At 40.3% G+C, this 21395-nt stretch overlaps 1 protein-coding gene and 1 long non-coding RNA gene across 12 annotated transcripts in view; one reads left to right on the plus strand and one right to left on the minus strand.

Moving 5' to 3' along the window:
* The window catches only part of TENM3 (teneurin transmembrane protein 3), a 1301596-nt gene that overhangs the window by 853786 nt on the left and 426415 nt on the right, over window positions 1–21395 (plus strand). For 10 of the 11 annotated variants that reach the window (XM_040490383.1, XM_040490387.1, XM_040490391.1 and 7 more), the window contains one exon: window positions 11949–12227. The exons of the other annotated variant lie outside the window; for it this stretch is intronic. In XM_040490383.1, the coding sequence (XP_040346317.1) occupies window positions 11949–12227 (279 nt within the window). The remainder of the gene's footprint in view (window positions 1–11948; window positions 12228–21395) is intronic. 11 annotated transcript variants of the gene reach the window in all.
* On the minus strand, window positions 244–4232 carry LOC121039939 (uncharacterized). The gene is made up of 3 exons (XR_005795048.1): window positions 3632–4232; window positions 2270–2421; window positions 244–782 (listed from the first exon to the last, which is right to left on the minus strand). It is a non-coding gene; the product is annotated as an uncharacterized LOC121039939 (long non-coding RNA).

Below are 21395 nucleotides of genomic sequence, written 5' to 3' on the forward strand. Positions count from 1 at the left end.
TGTATATTAATATATTATATAATATATATAAATGTGTATTATATATTAATATATTATATAATATATATATGTATTGTATATATTAATATATTATATAATATATATGTATTGCATATATTAATATATCATATAATATATATGTATTGTATATATTAATATATTATATAATATATATAAATATGTATTATATACATTAATATATAATATATATAAATACATATATCATATATATATTAAGTCCTATGAAGCCACTGCAATCACATCTATACGATATTGGCATAAATAAGGATAAGTCAATCAGTGGAATAGACTGAAATAGATCAGAAATAGATCAGAAATAGATCCTAGTATATAGGGGAATTCAGCATGAAACAGAAAATGGTTTTTCTATTCAGTGGGATTTGATAAATGGTGCTGGCACAACTGGTTATCCATCTGGAAGAATATAAAATTGGACCCATATCTCTCAGCATATTCAAAAATAAGTTAAGATGGATTAAAGACAAATGTAAAAAATAAAAGCAGGAAGAATTCTACCAGTTCATTTAAAAGACTGGAGAAAGTAGGATCGACTTGATCCACAAATAGCAGCAAGCTCCCCAAACGACGACTTCAACATCTAACACTTATAAACCAGAAAACAAGAAGTCTAGAGGTGGACTGTGCAGGGTTCAAAGATGCCATCAAGGCCCCAGGTTCCTTCTTTGTTTGCTCTGCAATCCTTAACATGTGGCCTTTGTCCTGTGGATCCCCAGATGTTCGCTGCATTTTCATATTCCTGGCTGAAACGGAATAAAAGCAAAGGTGAGAAGTCCTTCTCCCCTTTGGACTGTTTCTTTTTACTCCCCGGAGATGTCTTTCTGCGTCTCTTTTTTCAGAACTGTTATACTTGGCTACGCTTAGCTGCATGAGAAGAGGGAACATTTACTATTTTTGCTTTCCAGCTTTTATAACAGAGGAAGGCAAGGAAAAAGTGGCTGTGAATCCACACAGCCTGACCGGGAGACTACCCGTACACCTCGAGAGTAGGGGAGACCCTTCTCATAGAAACAGAAGACTCAGAAGAAAAAGCTTAAATGATTAATTTTGTATTTAAAACCTTAGGTATGTAGATTAAAATACCATAAACAAAATTATTACTTTGGGAATTATGTTTACGACCCACGTGACAGATATAAGGTCTAAGCTTTAATATACGAAGAGATAACTTTCACAAATTGGAAACAGAAAGACAAACAGTCCGATGGGAGAAACGTCAGGGATAAACCATTCATAAAAGAGCAAATTTAAGTAGTCGGTAAACATGTGGAAAGGTGATCGGTTTTCCTGTTAGTCTGAGAAAGGCAGTAGCTAACCCCAGCTCATATCCCCCCACTGCAAAGCTCCCAACCTGGCTTCCCTCACTGAGCATTTGTGTACCGTGTGACTACCGGTGCTCTGCTTGGGGAATATTCCTCCCACCTTGGAAAGCGGAAAATTAATGGAAGAGGCTACGGTGGTGAGAGGTTTTCCCGGTTGGAATTCTGAACACATTTTTTCAGGGAGACAGCCTCCGTACCTGGATGTCATGCTTTACTGCACTTTTCATCCAGTTCCTCAGACACAGAGAACTTCATTACTTACATATTCTATCATGGCCCCCTACATGTTGTTTTCATAGGAAAATATATCCAGTTGACCCTTGAACAGCTTGGGGGTTGGGGCCCTGACACCCCACACAGTCAAGAATCCACGTATAACTTTTGACGTCCCCCAAACTTAACTACTAATAGCCCACTGTTACTGGAAGCCTTACCAATAACATAAGCAGTCAATTCTCATACGCTCTGTATGCTGTATGTGTTATATTCTGGATTCTGACAATAAAGTAAGCTAGAGAAAAGAAAATGTTATTAAGGAAATCATAAAGAAGAGAAAATACATTTATAGCACTGTACTATATCAAAAAATACCCACATGTAAGTGGGCCCACGCAAGTCAAACCCATGCTGTTCAACGGCCACCCTGTCGACTTCTCAACACAAGATACTCCTAAAGTGAGGACTTTCTATACAATTGTGAAGTTTTGGCTTAGTAAGAAACAAAATCGCTTTACTCAAAAACTTTTATAGAAGAATATGAAGAAAACAGAACAAAAATCCATTCGTAATACTAGAGAGAGTGGGGGAGAGAGAGAAAGAAAGGAAAAAAGGAAAGAAAAGAAAACAAAAGAAAACAAAAGAAAGAGCAGGCTGCACGTGTAGCTGAATATGGAAAATTTTGGGTTTACCTTCTTCCTTTCATCCAGCTTCAGCCAGGGTGAGATTTCATTTGGTGCTGGGCAGAGGCACATTGTCTCTACCGAACCATAACCACGATCCTCTTAAAAACAACTTTCGCTGGCATTGCGCTATAATGTTTTGCTGGATAAAGACATTTTGCCTGTTAGAATGATAGCATCCGTGACATATCAGGATTGTGCCGAGGGAGAGAATGAAGAGAGTTAGTGACATATAGGTGGGACCGTGCCTTTCAAATATTTTCATCAATTTCCAGATAGAGAAAGGCCCATTTTTAGCTTTTAGATATAGATTACTTGGGCGGGGGAGGGAAGTTTTATTGCTAGAATATTACTAAAATGATGAATAATTTAAAAATCTTTCTCTGTGCTGTATGTTCCAGAGAGGTCAAAAGAATTAGATTCATATTTCTTAGATGTAGAACATGAAGGTTATACATATCATTTTAGAATGTCACTAACAGCACTGGGCTGATGTAAAAATAGTATTAACACCGCCTTTAAGATAACAATTATGTGTCTGTCTGTACCATTTTATCCTGCTTCGGAAGCGAAATGGGACCTATTCATTTTTTTTCCTCACTCCCCTTATTTTATTTTATTTATTTGTGTTTTTTTGCATTATGAAAATATATTAAACATTCCAGCATGCTGAAAATTGTGAAAGAGGAAGATTTGGGAGCCAAGAGCAAAATGCTTTTAATTTTAAAGTCTGAGATTTAGTTTAGTCTTGGATGCCATTAGAGTGAATAATGGGAACGGATCCTAGACTTCAAAAGAAATATGACCATATGGTCGTACCATTCAGCACTTAATGCTGCTATGAATTTCCAGTTATACCCCAAACTTTTCATTTCCCCAGTGTTCCCCCTCACCTCTGTCATCATACAAAAATGAAAGGAATCTGAAACCCTTTTTTTTTTTCTAAAACACTAACTGATGCAGAGAAAGCTTTTTCTTTGTGAGCCTAGGGTTTTATAAAGAAAGACAAAAACCTGAAACATTAATCAGATACACCAGGCTAATTACCGCAACTCCAAAGTTTATTACTTTTAAATATTAACTACTTAAAATGATTCATTTAGAGATCAAAATGATTAATCCTTCTCAGTCACTATAAATGTCAGCGGCGGGATTAAAGGATTTAGATGGTCATGTTTACTCAACCTTACGTTTCTGTACTTAAAGACACAAGTTAAAGAGTTCCAGTTTATCATTGTTGCCCGTTAATGTTTTCCTCTCAGATGCCTCTTTTAGCTCCCCTGCCTAACTGATTGTTAACTAATTTTGGCTGTTAAAGAGGCAAGTGTTTCTCTCGGGCTTGGTGGCCAACCTGCTTTGTAGATTACCTACCAGAAGGTGTGAGCAGATAGATGTAGCTTATAGCCCTCCTCCGGACGCAGTGGGGGTAATTAATCCTTTCCCCCTGCTTCGGCCTTTATTGGTCTGATGTCTTGAGCCCCCAGCTTCCTGCTACATTTTGTATCCGGTCCTCCCCACGTTGCCAGTTTCGGATCCACATCGTGAATCACTGTGGTGCCGCTTCAGTCGCAATTATTAGACACCTGCTGCTTCATGCCCAACCATATGCATATTTACACCAATACCTACTGCAGCTTGACTCAGATACCGCCAGACAGGGTGTAGGCACGTTATGATCACTCGGGTCTTAGATTGTTCTGAAAAAAAAAAAAAAAATTACTAAGTGACAATAAGAAACAAGTTCATTTCGGAATGCTTTTTGATAAAAACCAAGCGCGAAGTTATTTCTCTAGTTACAAATAGTTGCCAATGTCAAGATGACACCGTTTTGGGGGTTGGGTGTATAAATCCTTGGTGATTCATGCCTACAGAGATGCTCTTTTGTTACAAGTCAGCAGACTCACAACCGAATGTTTGTGATTTGAGTCACCAGACTCAAACCCGTTATCCGGGTTTGCTGCCCCTCCCCACCCCGGAACTCCACAAATCTTCTCCTGAAGAAAATGTACATTCTTCGGGCCATTCATTTTTAAATGTTTATTATTTATTTATTTATTTATTTATTTATTTATTTATGAGAGAGAGAGAGAGAGAGAGAGAGAGAGAGACAGAGAGCGCATGAGCGGGGGAGGGGCAGAGAGCGAGGAAGAGAGAGAGAGAATCCCAAGCAGGCCCTGCTCAGCACAGAGCCAGAAGCCAGGCCCAAAACTCTGTGAGATCATGATCTGAGCCAAAACCAAGGGTCAGATGCATAACTGACTGAGCCACCCAGGCGCCCTGGGTCATTCATTTTAACTCTGCTTTCTTTGCTCGCAAATATACTTGGGGTTTCCCCTTCTCACCCTCCTCACCAAGTTCGCCATGGCGCCTCTGTCTCCTGTCCTCATTGGCAGAAGTGCCCTGCACAGCTGAGTTCAGGATGAATGCCCTCGGGCCAACCTGCAGTGGCTTCCATTAGACTCGTGTTTTGAATAACAAACCGGATTCTAATTATGACATACAGATCATGTTCTCCGTCTTCTAAGAACTTGAGATAATCAGTATGTGGTTATGGGTGTTACTATCACATGACCAGGTAAATTGAGCAAGCCGCTGAAGATGCTTGCATTTTACATACAGTGTAAAATGGGGTGGGGCAGTTAAGGTATTTAATGGGATTTAAAGTTGAATTTTGAAATGTTGTTTTGTGTAGGGCCTTACAAGTAACGATTTATACCATCACTGCAATTTCTGTTGCATGTTCAAGGGTGGGTATTCTGTTCAAACAGTGACAAATATAGCTTAAGAAGGTTAAAGCATTTGGATTGTCCCATAAAATATGCATTAGGTCTCAAAGAGGAAAAAGTTACATACATTTCTAGATTGTGTGATCTTCTTATCGTTTTGCAAACGCAGCAAAAACAGGGAACTCTAGATAAGATGGTGGTGACATTAATTCCACCAGCATCAAATAAGAAATATTTGCCCAATTTGTAGTTTTGTGTTATCCTCCACTGTTGGGGGAATGTCAGTGCCTAAGGAGAGAGAATCCATCCAAACTCACAGCAACCAAGGAAAATATTTAAAGATAATTACAGATTATTTTATTTCCACGTATTAAGTGTATATTGAATCTTCTCTCCGTTTCCCAAACTCCATTTGGAGGGTTGTGACTATAGAAGAAATGAATGAATAGCCACCATTTTCCAAAGCCATGTGTGATGAAAGGAAGGGCAGAAATGAAATGAGAGACAAATATTGCTGTTCCAACATTTCTTACATAACTTAACTTCTTCACAACCAATAAGGAAGGATTTTTAAAATCCAGCTTCTCCAGGAGAAGGTAATAAATTAAAATTCTAATTATGGAACAGGAGCTAAAAATTAGCAAATCAAAAAATATATATATTTGGGTTTTTTTAAGGATATAGACTTCAATTTTTTCTTTAGTATGTTTTTTTTTTTAATTTTTTTTTAACGCTTATTTATTTTTGAGACAGAGAGAGACCGAGCATGAGCAGGGGAGGGGCAGAGAGAGAGGGAGACACAGGATCCGAAGCAGGCTCCAGGCTCTGAGCTGTCAGCCCAGAGCCCGACGCGGGGCTCGAACTCACGGACCGCGAGATCGTGACCTGAGCTGAAGTCGGACGCTTAACCGACCAAGCCACCCAGGCGCCCCATAGTATGTTTTTTTAGATTAAGGGAAGTAACGTGCAAAGTAAAACTTCACAACTATAAAATAGAGCATCACTAATTTCCTTCACTCACAGTCCCCTCTGAATGATCATCACAACAGTTTTCTAGCCTTCCTAACCTTTATTCATGCTCAAAACCATAAGCACTCACATAATCTGTTGGTTCTCTTTCTTAGTTTCCCAAAATGGGACCAGACTATACACACCATTCTGCAACTTGTAATTTTTTTTTTTTTTTTACTTAAATATGTATCATGGGCTTCCCTCCAGATTCAAAGATATAGGTCCAAACTCATTGTTTATGCTAGCCACATAGTGTTCCATTGAATAGGATACATAAAGTATTCACCCATTCCCTTTCTGGTAAGCATTACAGTTATTTTAACTCTTGCAGCCATGACATAGTAATCATTATTTGTACATGCACATTTAAGATCAGGTGATTTTAGCCTCAGAAGTAGACTTTCTGTGCTGAGTATTTTTAATTTTAATGGAAAAGCATTTTCAAAGAATAAACCAGCATGATAGAAAGCAAAGAAAAAATAATAGGATAAAATTATAATGAATTCACCTAGCGGGCCCACAGAATCAACTGTTTTTGAAAATCACAGCAATTCTCGGTTTGTACCCCAAATTTCAATACCGCTGACCTCCATTCCAATTCCCCATTGCACACTTGCGGTACGATATACTCTCTCACAATGTGGTATAAGAGAGAATCTACACATGATAACAAGTGTGGTATATACACAAGAGAAATGAAGATATACATTGACAAAAACTTGTACATGAATGTTCATGGCAGCATTTCATAATAACCAAAAAGTGGAAACAACTCCAATGTCCATTAACTGGTGAATGGATTCTGTAACTGAACCCAAGTGCATCGGCCCGAAGCACAGCAAAGCCAATCGCTGAGACATCAGGTATGCAGTAAGGGCACAATCTATTCAAGAGGCAGCCAGAGGAGGAAATGGGGGGGCAAGGCCAAATCCACTTCCCCAAAGGGGAACAGAACAAGCTTTTTATAATCATAGGGATGAGACTACATCTATACTGGTGAAAAGGGGCAGAGGGAACGTAAGATTATCCATAAAGAAAGATGGAGAATGTGCATTGAGCGAACATATCTGTAACACACATCCCAAGTTTATTTTGGAATGGAGACTTCACATCAGAGTGAGGCAGAACTCAGCCCTTGACATGTTGGGAAGTTACCTTGGGGCAAGGAGGAGGGGTTATGGGCATGCTCTGAGAGCCGGCATAGAGTTATCCCTGGATAAGGAAAGTAGGGCCTTGCTTGTTCCTAGGCTGGGGCTGTATCCCTTGAGTCCAGGCTCCTGCAGAGACAGCTGGTGAGTTTGTTAGTGGGGTCTGAAAGACACAATAACAGATTAGGGGAAGCGATTCTCTGAAAAACAAGTTTTAAACTCTCTGCTAATTTAACCTCATTCACCGTATGGGGCACGGATTCAATTCCCGCCCCCCCTTCCCCCCGAGTTATGATCATTTCTCAATCTTGATGACTTGGGACAATGACCACTGCAGCCACTCCTTTATCTCCTCATTTGAGGTTGGTTTGGGGTAAAGAGCCGTTTTTGCAGATCTTGTCTGTAGCATGCCTATGTGAGGGGCTACCGGAAGTGTTTAACCCATAGGTCATAGCAGCGAGGGAAGTCGAAACCACATGGAGTCAGACATGCCAAGTTTTTCCCTGTTACAGATATCCCATACAACTGAACACTATTTGACCCTAAAACTGAAGTATGGATATATACTACAATGTGGATGAACCTTCAAAACGTAATGCTGAGGGAAAGAAGCCAGGCGCAAAAGTCCACATACCGTAGGGTCTGTAGGGTTTGTTTTATTTGAAATGCCCTGAATAGGCAAATCTGTAGTGACAGAGAGTGAATTGGCGTTTGCCTAGGGCTAGGGTGAGGAGAGGAGGGGTTGGCGGGAGGGGGGGGGGGCGAGAGGAGGGGGTTGGGCGGGGGGTGGCAAGAGGAGGTGACGGATCATTGGTACCGAGTTTCTTGGGGGGAGGTGATAAAAATGTTCTGAAGTTGATTGTGGTGATAGTTGCACACCACAAGGCATGTACCGAAAACAGAAAAAAGAAAAAACAAGGGAGAGAGAGGAGAGAGAAAGCAAAATCTAGACCGTAGAGCGATCTAGACTCGAGGGAAGAAAATAACCGTGGGTTGGGACCTGGACCACCCAATAGTACAGTCTGTTTCTTCTCAACGCAGAGATAGTAGATGTCTTGCTTACTGGTGAACGTACTTGGCATTGCAGCTTTGAAAAATCCCTCCCTGCTCTGACAAGGTTATAGATGCTTTGTGAGAAAAAGTCCAAGAAGCTGAGCCGTTTCCCAAGCCCCTTCCTTTATGGGAGGAGTAGCTTTGCTACGTGCCGACCTCACTTGAAGCATTTGTTCTTAGCTGGTCCTGTCCACTTTGTCACAGACCTTTACTCATTTCTTTCAAAATGGGAACTTTTTTTTTTTTAACGATCCAGCCTGCCCACGTTGTTGTTTTTTCAGTTTTTAAAAAACAGATTTTCAAATTTATAAGCATAGTAAAACAAAAACGCCTAATCTGATCCAAGCTATCGTTGCCTTTTAATCACAGTGAATTTCACCCTCAGGTATACTTTATTCTCACTGCAATGTATGGTTTTGGTACTGTTTCAAATTATAGTAGGAAGTTCTGTGTTGGCCCCGCTAATCAAGGTGACCAAAATGCAATGTGCAGGAGATAAATACTTATTTCACCAGTTCTAGCCAAACAGAATTCGCGCAAAGACTCTAAAAGACAAAGAAGGAAATTAGGGTCATGTTGTTAGAACCATCGCAAAGAATACAATCTGAAGAAAACATGGAAAATAAGAATAAGTGTGTCCTCCTTATCTCTTTCATGGTTCTTGAAGCCAAAGCAAGATGGCCAAGTTTTTAGCTGGTTCCAGAAGCATTTTTTCTACCTTTGTCTTCCCACTTTTGTACATTGCCCTAAAGCCTTCCCTACCAACCTCACTCAGCCCAACCCTCCCACCTCTGTGATAACCTTCTGCCAGCTGTGTCTCTTCCCGGAGTCAGAAACCTTTCTTCTTTCCATCATCTGTTTTTGATAAGTATAGCCCATCTTGCTAACACTGCTGCTAGATTGTGGAAAATAACCTGCTAGAACTAATGTATTCTGGTTTGATCCCTAGGTCTCCCCGGTGGCGTTTGCATTAAAACGGGGGATCCCACAAACAAGAATCCTTAACCAAAGAGGGGAATTGACATGAATAGGGTCCGAAGCACCTAAGCAGATCTGGGCTAGAGATACTTTTGAATGAAGGAAAAGTGAAAGTCAACGGCTGTTCTAAAATTATTTGGAAATGATCCTCTCCTCACCATCAAATGCTACATTTCTGTATGCTTGTCAATTACATTTGTCCAGGGGGTTATTTTTTAAGCCATTCTCCTTTAGCCTTTCTTCATACTAGTCACAATTGACATAAAGTACCTCTTAAACCAAGTCGTGAGAACCCTGAAAGATGAAAAAATAGAGGAGCAAAGGGATTTGAACAGAGCTAGTGAGTGGCTTTAACTTAGATCTGCTAGAGGTCAGGTTTAGTGTTCTCTTCTAGAGGAAACCACAGCAGACTTTTTAATTGAGGAAGCCAACCTAACAGGGTTTCCTCCGCGGGTGCTTGCTTTCCAGCTTGCATTTCAGGAAGAGCCCGTAAGAGTTTTGAGTTATTGTGAGACATTGATTTCCGAGGGTCAGATGTTGAAGGAGTTTGGACTCTACGTATGGGCTCGTAGGGATGGTGCTTTGGGTATGTATTTGCAAAGTGAACTGTGTTCACATACCTGAGCAACAAATAATTGAAGACAGTTTTCTGTTTTCCTTCACCTCATAGATTTTTGCATCAAGATGTTACCATTGTAAAAAGTCAATAACGTGGAAGGTGTTTTAAGTTGCATTTCAAAGATTAGAAAGAAGTTTTACTGCTTTTAACCTCTCTCTTATTTTTATTTTCCAATATGGGCACCTCCCCAAATAGAGGAAAGATGCAGAGGATTTTATCATTCATTTTTGCCCTTTAAAAATTATTATGTATTCTTCTTTTGAACAATCAGCCTGTATAATGGTAGTATTTAACTGTTTTTGACCCCTTTCTTCCCTCTTCCCGTTTAAAATGTGATGTATAAATAACAGTGGAGAAATTCTCCCACCACTATTCCATTAACTGTCCATGACATTGACCTTTTTTGGACTGACTTTCATAATACAAGCTACACTAATTCTTTAAGAAAAGATTCTGAGCATACTGTGCCTTAATTCGTCAGGCTTGCCCACTTTTTCCACTGTCCAATGGGCTCTTTTTTCCTTTTCTTCTTCTCTTTTTTATTTTCCGACATATTTTTTGGTTCAGGTACTTATTCAAATCTCTCTGAGAAGCAGTTTGATTTGCAGCTAATTGTAGCAACAGATTTTCATTATTTATGAGTGTCATTGTCAGAACCCATTTCGAAGTCTGACCAAGATAAAGCTGATTCCGACTTCTGATATGACCACAGCAATAAAGCAATTAACCACACTAGTTAAAATGTGCTGAGGCCTGGAGGCTACTGATACCTTTATAACCAAATATGTACTATATTGTGCATTATGTTTGACTCACTTCCTAGAAGATTCAACATGTTGTTATTTTATCACAAATCACCTATGACATCCGCTTTTAAAACCTACACTGTTGTGTTAGCTCTCACACCAGCCAATTAACTTTAAGATGTTCGTAGATTGAAGAGATAGAAGTAGGAAAATGAAAACTATGAGTGATCTAAATGCTTCACATTCTTGAAAGGTTGGTTTTATGTAGTGGCATTTAAATCAGTCGTTGTGTGCTGTTATTCTTTACATGGATTTTGATTCTGGTCGGTACCTAAATCTAAATCTCAGACTCCATCACACCAGCACGAGACAAGAAATGGAAGAGTCATATACCTGCATCCTGCAAGCAAACATATTTCTCCCTCTACTCATCCAGAGGCCCATAAAACATACGTGAAAGTTCAAGAATACATACACGATTGGCAAAGTCATTAATAAGAGTAGTCATTTTAAAGTGTCACCTAATTTAAACACTTTTACTTTAAGTTATTGCCGTGTCGTGGGTTTTATTATGCTCAATTTATTAGTAAAGGCCCGCAGGGTTCACAGCCGTTTATTTTTCAGGGAACTTGATTTTATCATTAATTTTTAAATACATTTTTCTCCCACTTTATTTTTAGAGTGCACTTTATTTGCAAAAATTGGTTTACTCTGATCAATACCGATGTTTCCAGGTGATTACTAAAGCACAATGTCTAGAAAGTCATATGTCTGCAAATTTTCAAGGCATGACACTCCAAAATATAGTATATGTACACACACACACACACACACACACACACACAGGATTTGTGTTTACATCGGTTGCTAACTTAAGGTGGGAATATGTAATAAAGATTGACCAAGCTCCTATTTCTACTTAACACGTAACTTAGTCTCTTTCCTCTTGCAAAGGAGTGACATCTGGGTGGGAAAAATCCCATCATTTAGGACTAGAGCCAAGACACCAGAGATAACTCTGACAGTTTCTCTTGCTTCCCAAGTTGCGAAACAAACTTCGATCACTGATAACCAGTCCTTTCTCTGGGCTGAGTTGGCATGGCGTGTTCTCCTTGGCTTACCCCACCCCCCTCTCTGGAGGTGCTTACGGGCTTAAGTGGTTGACAAAGGAGCCCTAAGTGGGGGTGTGTGGGAAGTCTGGGGAGGAACCCCACCCGCCCGCCATAATTGCACCCACTTGACCATATGCCATGCTTTGCTAATGTAAACACCTGGTGCTGATAACTGAAAAACCTGAATGCTTGAGTGTTTATTTTAGGGAGATTTCTTTAAAAAAAAAAAGAAGAAGAAGAAGAAGAAAATGAAACATGTACTCACTAGTTGTTATCTTTTTTTCCCCCTAATTAGGACAGAATTTTACCCTAAGGCAGTTAGGAGTTTGTGAACCAGCAACTCGAAGAGGACTTGTGTTTTGTGCGGAAATGGGGCTCCCCCACAGAGGTTACTCTATCAGTGCAGGGTCAGATGCTGATACTGAAAATGAAGCAGTGATGTCCCCAGAGCATGCCATGAGACTTTGGGGCAGGGGGGTCAAATCAGGCCGCAGCTCCTGCCTGTCAAGCCGGTCCAACTCAGCCCTCACCCTGACAGATACGGAGCACGAAAACAAGTCAGACAGTGAGAATGGTAAGTACCATTTTTTGCTCTATAATGTTGGCCTTCAGAGCTGCTGTCTGTTTTAGTCAAATGTGGGGGCATGCTTCTCTTCCTTTCTTCTCTCCTCACATTTCTTCCTTCTCTTTCTTCCTTCTTCCTTTCTTTTGGTTCTAACGCAGTAGAACTCAAGAAGTATCCTTGAATAATGCATTTTTTTTTTCCTGGGAAAAAATCAATATTCGACATCAGATGGTTAAATTATGCAAGCAGTCTATGATGTGTTAGCTATAGTTTTGAAAAACATTTTAATTATGTACAGAAAAAAAAAAAAAGATTAGCTTTGACTTATCTTGGACCATGTCACCTGTTATTCTCTGTGGGGTAGCAAAGCAAGTGGTGATAAAGTTTACCCCAGAGCCAGCTTGTAATCAAAGATGTCTTTGTAGATTCCTCTTGAAGATATCTCAAAGTTGCAGAATCTTAGAATGGATGAGTGAGCACACAGAATAGTTTATTAACAGGGCTCAAGTGATTGAAGAACAAATTTGATCATGCTTTAAACTTACTAGTTGATGAGAACCATTGAAATTTTGGTAAAGAGGGAGAGTGTGGTTTTTGATGTGCTTTGCGGACTGGATTATTATGCAGTTAAGTCCGCACACAGAAACTGCATTGTAGGATATCCAAATAGCAGTGTTGCATACTGTAAGAAAGGTGTCTTTAGAAATTATTGGGATTTTTTTCTTAGTGCCAATGCGGGATAATAATAACAGTTCATTTATATACAATAATAGCTTTAAAAGGAAACTTAATTGTTCGTCAGTATTGCTTTTAAGAAGAATTGGGGCATCAGTGCCAACGTCCCAGACAACAAAAGGACATTTCTCTGTCGGCATTTAGTATTAACGGTGCCCTTGCTACTTTAATATAGTTATTGACGCTATGTGTGTATGATGCACCAGGAAGCAAGGAGAAAATTAAAATGGAGGAATTGCATGACATTTGAAAAGAAAGATGGTTGTTTCACCAGCGGCGTTTCATTTGTATTATTTATTGACCAACTTTGTCAGCTTCGCTTTGCCATAGGAAAGCAGGTCTGTTCAGCTTTCTGTTTTAGCTGCTACAGGACGGAGTGGTGCCTAATGCTTTCACTCTTACCGGCTTCCCTTCGAGTCACAAACCGACTAACATAGTATCTTATGTAGAATACTTCAGCGCGTCAAACCAAAGTCAAGATTGATTAATGATTCGCATTCACTGTATTCATTTTGGAAGTGTCAGTTCTTGATGGTGGCTGGCTTTATTCCAGCCCCAAACAGGAAACAAGGACGGTTCTTTCTGACAAAATGAATCTTCGAATCAGGCTCCCAGCGTTTCTCTGAGCTAATCCACTCACCTCGGTAAAACCTGTATTTGTATCTGCTTTCACTGGGGATTCAGAAGTTCCTGACCTTAAATGCGTAAGCGTTGGTACCAACTTTGTTTCCTGTCTATCCGAATCTTCAGGTACGATGGTTATATTCCAACGTAGCACTCGGCATTTGATTTCCCTAAACTACATGATTAAAACTTATGGTAGTTATAGAAAAAAATAGAACGCAGCAAGATAATGCATTCGTTTCTGATTATCTGCATTATATCCATACCCGTATCCATTAAATATTGTCTCGTATCGGGTCAGATTGTTCTTTCCACCCACAATCTTTGTGGCATCTTTATCCTTTCTAATGACAAATGTATCCTGTTAGAGCATCTGTATTCGTAAAACAAAAATGAAGTGTACGATTTTTAAAATTCTACACCTGCTGAAGCGATTTCACGGTGAATGCCCCAACACATGCCGTTTTTTTGTTTTTTGTTTTTTGTTTTCTTTTTGGAAAATCTAAAACTTACCAAATTTTCAACTTTTAGTTAAGAGTATGAAATATCCAAATGGCAGGGAGGAGAGAAGGAAGACTGAGTTTCTCCCTACCATGGACCCTCACCATCTGCATGGACTGTCATTACCTAGAGGAGGTCCTCGCCTCCCCTGCTCCCTGGTAGACCTTGTTCATGGAGTTACGTCAAGGTGAGAGAAGGTGTGCTCTTTCCTGCCTCCAGGTGCTTGTTATGAAACAGAATGAAGAGAGACAGGAAGAGGGTGTCAAGGGCCCTGCATCGAAATTCAGAACATTTGGTAGCATTTGTTGAGAGTAAACAACAGGTCAGCCAAGTTAAGAGTATAGAGTGTCAAAAACAATGTTTGTTGAGCTGGGCAAGGGATGACTTAAACTCGTGTTTACTCTTTTCCCCAAGGTTTGGCTGTGGTTGTTTAAAAAAAAAAAAACACAACAACAACAAAAAACATTTTGATGGTCCAAGAAGTCCCAATGAGGTCAGCCTAGGGAAGAAAACAAAAAAGCAAACAAAATAGATATGGCCTCTGAAGGAACACTGGTTGTCGCGTAGATTTAATATGTACGGCCATAGGAGCATTTCAGATTAATGTATTTGTTCTGAATTGTCACTGATCGGTCCGAAGGAGCAAGATTCCACTAAAAGGAATTAATTGCATTAAGAGGTGGGAAAGCATACTTTTCTGGGATATGTAGAAGATCTTTTGAATTGTGGAATGAAACAAGAGTATTGAGGAATTTTTTTTTTCTGATATAAAAACTATGGATATCTTTCTTAAGCTGAGTTATAGGGAAAACTAGAATCCATAATCCTACACACGGCCTTCTAACATCCTTCTCAGCCGTATCCTAAACTGTTACGTAGTTTGCCGTTACTATTTCTGGTCAAATATTTCTAATATAAAATAAACATAATTGAATTCTGTCCTCGGTTATTCTTCACAGCTCTAAGTTTGAGAGGCTATTGATTTTTCCAGTGATATCTTTCTTTGCTTTTCATTATTTTAAGTGTCTAATATCATTCACTGTACTAGCTTCAGATGCATCATTGGAAGTTCTATTATATCACTATAGGTCGAAACAAGAGGGACATGTGAGAAATAACTCACCAAAATGAAACGAATTCAGGAACCAGACATTGCCTTGTTTTCATCCGGTTTAGCACTGGAGTTTTCGTTGACTGTTTTCATCATTTGAAATAACTGTGAATAGGCTGTTTTCCCCAGAAAACTGTTATTCAACATTTGTAAAATTACGCAAGCCAAGTGCCCGATGTTCTAGTTGAAACTTCAAAGAAGAGTGTAGTCACTAAAAGGGATTAGGTTTCATTTATTTATTGATAAAGAGGCCAACAGTTCAAGTTAAGAAGGCGCTAGAACGGCTGTGAGGCTAATGAAATTTTGTTGGTCTGAGCATCCCACAAGAGGAAAGGAACATTCGGACCATGTCACACGTCTCCATGTTAGCAGAGATTCAAAACAAGTGATAAAATTTATTCTTTTGCAAAACTAACTCTTCACCAACCACGGGGATTTGAAGTTAAAAAAGCATTTTGGGGAAAGAATTTTTTTTTTTTTCTGGTATATTGAGTTACGTATGCAATTCCAAATGTTGATCTTGTTCTGAGTTAAGGATATGGGAGAAGACTGTTCTAGACACATAGTGCTTGCTGTGGTCATTCTCCTCATTCTCCAGCCAGATACTGGTGGGGCAGTGGTTTGTGGTCACCTACTAAGCCGCCGTTCTGGTAAGCTGTTGAGAGGTGACAAAATAAACGTGATGAGTCGCCCTCATCAAAGGTAGAATTACCAGTATGCTCTGGGTTGTTTTAAGCATCTTTCCTGTCTCTGATGTATTGTTAAAAGACCCCCGGCTGAACTTCCGCTCTCCAGCTTTTCCAGCTTTGCAGGTAATCTGATCTCAGTTCCAACTGTCTATTTAAATGTCAGGAACAAAGGACTTTTTTTTCCCCCCAAGACATCAACCTTTAAGCTTTAAAAATGTTTGTTTGTGCATCTTTTCCCAGAAGAAGCCAAAACATAGAACATCCTTTGTCGTCCGGCGGTGCGGCATCATGAAAGGTGCCTGGGTTTAGAATCACACTGGTCAAGGTTTCAGTCTCTTCTTTCAGCAGCTGCGACTCTTGGCTCCTGAATCACCCGGAGCTGGAGTTCGCAACTTTCCCCTCTCTGCCTGCTCGTCTTCGGGGGTACTGCAGTCCCAGAGGTGCGGTGCTGTCCTGCTGAGGTCCTCGTCTTGGTTCATCTCCCTCTCTCCGTGGTCTCTTATGCCCCTTGGAAAGCCATGACCTTTGAAGTTAGACCAGGAGGAGCTGGCACTCCTCTTCCGCCTCATTGTCATTCTGGACCTCGAGGGCCTCCACTGAGGGATGGTTGAGGACATGTCATCAGGGGGCAGATCACCTGGCTTTGCATGGGTCCCACCACCTCTGCGCTGTGTGACCTTGAACAAGGTAGTTGACCTTCCTGTGCTGCAGTTTCCACAGGGTTAAAATAGAGAAAATGGCACATAGCATATAGTCCGTATAGGGCTGCTGTAAGGATTAAACGAGTTCAGATCTACAAAGCTCATCGTGTGCCTAGAACACTGGCGTCGAGTGCCCAAAAGCGCGCGTTCTTATCATCTGTAAAAAGTGGACGATTATGTCTCCTTCCTAAGAGGTGATGTGGATTGAGTTAGATAAGCATCATCAAGTTACCTCCACCGTTTTGGCCCACAGCGAATCCCCCCTCCTACCCACCTCCGTCTCTTTTTACTCTCTCTCTCTCTCTCTCTCTCTCTCTCTCTCTCTGTCTGCATTAGTTTTGTACGTGTGTCGAGAGGAGAGAGAGCTAGTGGTCTCCAGAAAAGGCACTGATAATTTGCATAGTCTGGTGTTTCTGTTGCCATTTATTGACTCTTTTATTTTCCTCCCAAACCCCACATCCTTTTTAATTTACTGTAATTAAATGAATGTACATTGAATGGTGCCGATAATTAGTCTGATGGCTATAGACTTCAAAGACTTTTAGCCTGCTCCTTCCCCTCCTGGCCAAAGGAAATTTCAAAAGTAGTGTTTCCCTCAAAGGCATGTTACTTAGACAGCCAGTCAATTAAAAGGCAATTACCTGATGCTCATCAGTTCACACGATAAAATAAATCATTCCTGAAAGACTTTATTTCTCACCTGGGGTCTTAGCAATATACCTGTTGTAGGACCTCACTGATGCCACACTAATTGTGCATGATCCTGAAGTTTTAAGGGCTAATTTGGCTGACAAAGAGGGTAGAGCAGTAAAGTGCAATATTTTTACGTGAAATAGATACTTGGTGCAGCTAAAATACTTCAAGGAACCAGTTGTCCTTTGGAATTCTGTTTTCATTTTTTAAACATTTATTTATCTTTGAGGGAGAGAGCGAGAGCACGAGCAGGGGAGGGGCAGAGAGAGGGAGGCAGAGGATCCGAAGCAGGCTCCCTGCTGTCAGTGCAGGGCCCAACGCAGGACTTGAACTCACACACCATGAGATCATGACCTGAGCCACCCAGGCGCCCCAGAATTCCATTGCCTCCACTTTACCCACGGACCTTTCAGCCTACTTTGGGAATTGATTTTACGAATTAGGATGGAGTTCTGTTGCCACAGGAAATAAATACTTCAGCGTTATTCTAATTTTATGAGATTTTACTACACATACTAAACTGTAATTTGCATATGAATTCCATTATGGGCTCTCTTCTGGCACGTAATGGTCACTTTTGGCGTGTTCTACCGTTGTAAATTATATTTTATGTTTTAGGTGCCCTGGGATGTCAGAAACAGCAAAAGTAAGATGCTGTGTACTTGCTATATCAAGCTCAGAATTAGAGTGCTGCGTTGCAGAGTCCAGTCAAATAGGTTCCAATATATGAAAGTAATTATATGGCCTTGATATGTATACGTTTATGGTTTAATAGCGACTTGCCGTTCTCTTCACAAAAGCTTCCCTATTTCACTTAGAAGAATGAGATACGTTTATTTTGTGGATGTGTTACAGGTCACCCGAGCACATAAAGCTATGATGTAAATTTTTTTTTTTTTAATTTAGCGTTCTGACACTCTAATTAAGGAGGCTCTAAAGTATACCATTTTTGTTGTTGTGACCTAAGTATTTATATATGTGTGTATTTTCCATTCGAAGAAGATTTTCAGAACCTCTTGGCTGTTTGCTACTTTTCACAGGACTATTGCCATTTCTGCAGACTTCAATTTGTGCTTTAAGTATTGTTCAGAGTATGTGGACTGGATGCTCTCTCTATTTATATTCTAAATGTTCTTTTCATTATAGAGTTGAAATCAAAGTAAAGCGTACTAGGCACATATCAAAACTGATGATGTGTGCTATTTTGATTTTTGAATGTGTTTTTGATATCCTTGAAAAATCACAGTGGTAGCAGGAAGATTGTTTTAATTAATGAATTGAACGGCAGCAAATGCTGAATCAGGTTTATTGATGTAATTATCACTGAAATAGAAAAATTGAGTGTTAGAGCCATAGAACCTTAGTGGATTTGCCATTCTGTGGGTATTCAAGTGTTTGAAGAGCAACTAACTGGGGGTTTTCTTGGTGCTACTTAAAGAATATTCTTCCCAAGTCATAATAATTCTGTTTATCAACATTATACACACATGCAAGTATAAACGTGAAGACCTTATACATTATTTACTGAGTAGTGTGAACAATGGTTTTACTACCTTGAAGTTTTTTTATATTTATCAGTGGATTTGAGATAATTTTCCATAGTGAATAGACTATACAGAAACTAAAGGCAGAATCTTTTTTTGTTAAGTTTATTTATTTATTTTGAGAGAGAGACATGAGAGGGGCAGAGAGAGAGGGAGAGAGAGAGAGAATCCCAAGCAGGCTTCCCACTGTCAGCACAGAGCCTGCCCCAGGGCCTGAACCCATGAACTGTGAGATCATGACCTGAGCCAAAACCAAGAGTCAGGCATTTAACCCACCGAGCCACCCAGGGGGTCCTGAATGCAAAATCACTTTAAAATGCATATTGAAATTCCTACAAATGCATATAAATTTGAGAAAAGGGCAATTAAAAACGTCTTATGAGTAGTACCTTGACTTTACATATCGTCGCACAGACAGTGCACTTGGGTGGCTCAGTCGGTTTCGGCTCAGGTCCCGAGCCTGATCTCATGCATGGTTCGTGGGTTTGAGCCCCACATCAGGCTCTGTGTTGATGGCACGGAGTCTGCTTTGGATTCTGTCTCCCTCTCTGTCTCTCTCTGCCCCTTCCCTGCTCTCTCTCTCTATTTCTATCTCTCTTAAATAAATAAACATTAAATATTGTCACACAGAAACTGAAAAGTGAACACAGTTTAGATGTGACTTTTTGAACTGATTTCTTACTTACTATATCAACTACATCTTCCCTCAATGAACAGTAAATGCTGGGTATTATACCAGGTGCTGGAAAAACAAAAAGGGGTAAGAAGTCATCCCCAACTTCTAGAGACTCATAGGCTGAGTGGGCCAACGGGCTTGGATTTTAATGTGGTAAATGGTATTAGCACACGATATGCAAAGTCAGTGTCAGCACAGAGAAGATTGTTGCCAACAGAGATTGAGGGTGGGAGAGAAGAGGGAGGAAGAAGGAGGTGGCTTTGGAATCAGGCTCAAAAATGTATAGAAATTCAAGATGTAGGTAGAGCAGCAAAGGAGAAGGGATAAAATCTGTGGGGACTCTTCTGAGAGCCATGAGCTGTTTGGTACCTGGAACACAGGATGCGGGGAGGTGAGTGATGATTTGCGGCGGTACAAGCTGCCCCAAACCATATTTGCAAACGGCCACACGGCCATGTTAAGACATCTGTCCTTTTTCCTGAAGGTGATGGAGAGGCTCTGAAGGATTTTCGTGCAGAGTGATATTACAGTCCTATTTACAGTCTATGGAGCACTCTGAAAGCAGTCCCAAAAGTCGACTGTCTTCCCCCCACGGAGTAAGATCTGTAGGGGCTCGGCTCTGTTCACCATTCCATCTCTGTACTCACCTTGCCCAGTGCCTGAGCCTGGAGGTACAGTGTTTGCTGAGCAAAGACGCAGTGGGTTTGTAGGTCGAACTTGAAAGCAAATGGGCCAATCAGGTAGTATTATAATTATCAGAGTGAGAAGATACACAAGTTTAAACCAAGAACTAGGCAGGAGAGGAAGACTGATTGAAATAGAAAGCATCAAGAGTTGAAGATGTATTCATCGTGCTGGGATTAGGGACGTTTAAAAAGACCCTGTAACGTGGAAGAACAGTACGATCCCAGCAATGGTATAATTCAAGTTGGAGGTTAAAATATATTGTTTGTGGTAGAGTTAGTAAGTCAGACATGAACGGGTTGTATTTAAAGTGTCTGGGGACACCAAAGTTCAATAATCTATTAAGCAGTTATACATAGAGTAAGAAAATTCAAGTAGATTTTGTTTAAAAACATTTACCTTCTAATCTATATCATTGCAGTGAAAGCCATGTGGCAGAATTAGAAGTGTCCCCAAAAGCAAACCTTGAGTCAAGAGGAGAACGGAAGGTTAAGTCCTGAGTTCACCAATATGTAACATAAAGGCTTAAAGGGAGTACCCATGAAAGAAACAGAGGACCCTCCACAGAGATAAAGAGAAAGTCAACAATCTGTTCACAGGAGACAAGAGAGAGCGGGGATGGGAAGCGCGAGAGAGAGGGTCTAAACTTCCAAAAGTCTCGTGAGTCAAGTGCAGAGATACCCTTTGGACTGCACACGAGGTTATTCATTTCTGTGTAGGGAGCATGGTGGTCAAATTGCAGTGGGAGGGCATAATAACAGAAACCTAAAAATATGGCACCAGCAAGTGTTGATCATTCTTTCCAAAGACAGAAGGGAGGTAGGCTGGCAACCCCTGAGATACACAGAGGCACAGGTATTTTTATGTCGGAGGACATTTCAGCCTCTTTATAAGGAAAAGGAAGGAGCCATCCAGCAAGGAGAAGGGAAACAGAGAGATTAGGGAACATCGATAATTTGGCCTCTGAGGGATGTAGAGTAAAGGGATCTTGGAAATACAAATTTATGTCACTGCGAATCTCTCAAAGCGTTTTATCGCTTAAGGTACTCTTCATCTTAAAACTGTGTGTGCATGATAAGTTTCGGGTTTGTTGTAGAAAACGTACACTTAAAAAAGGTAAACTTCTATCTGTATCGATTAGAATCATGCAAATGGCAAGTCGGTGTAGTATAAGTTGATGATAGTTGACGGAATTGAGACTCTGTGTCATCAGAAGGTT

This window comes from Herpailurus yagouaroundi, unplaced genomic scaffold, assembly GCF_014898765.1.
Source record: "Herpailurus yagouaroundi ecotype Mexico unplaced genomic scaffold, PumYag 181, whole genome shotgun sequence".
NCBI lineage: Eukaryota > Metazoa > Chordata > Mammalia > Carnivora > Felidae > Herpailurus > Herpailurus yagouaroundi.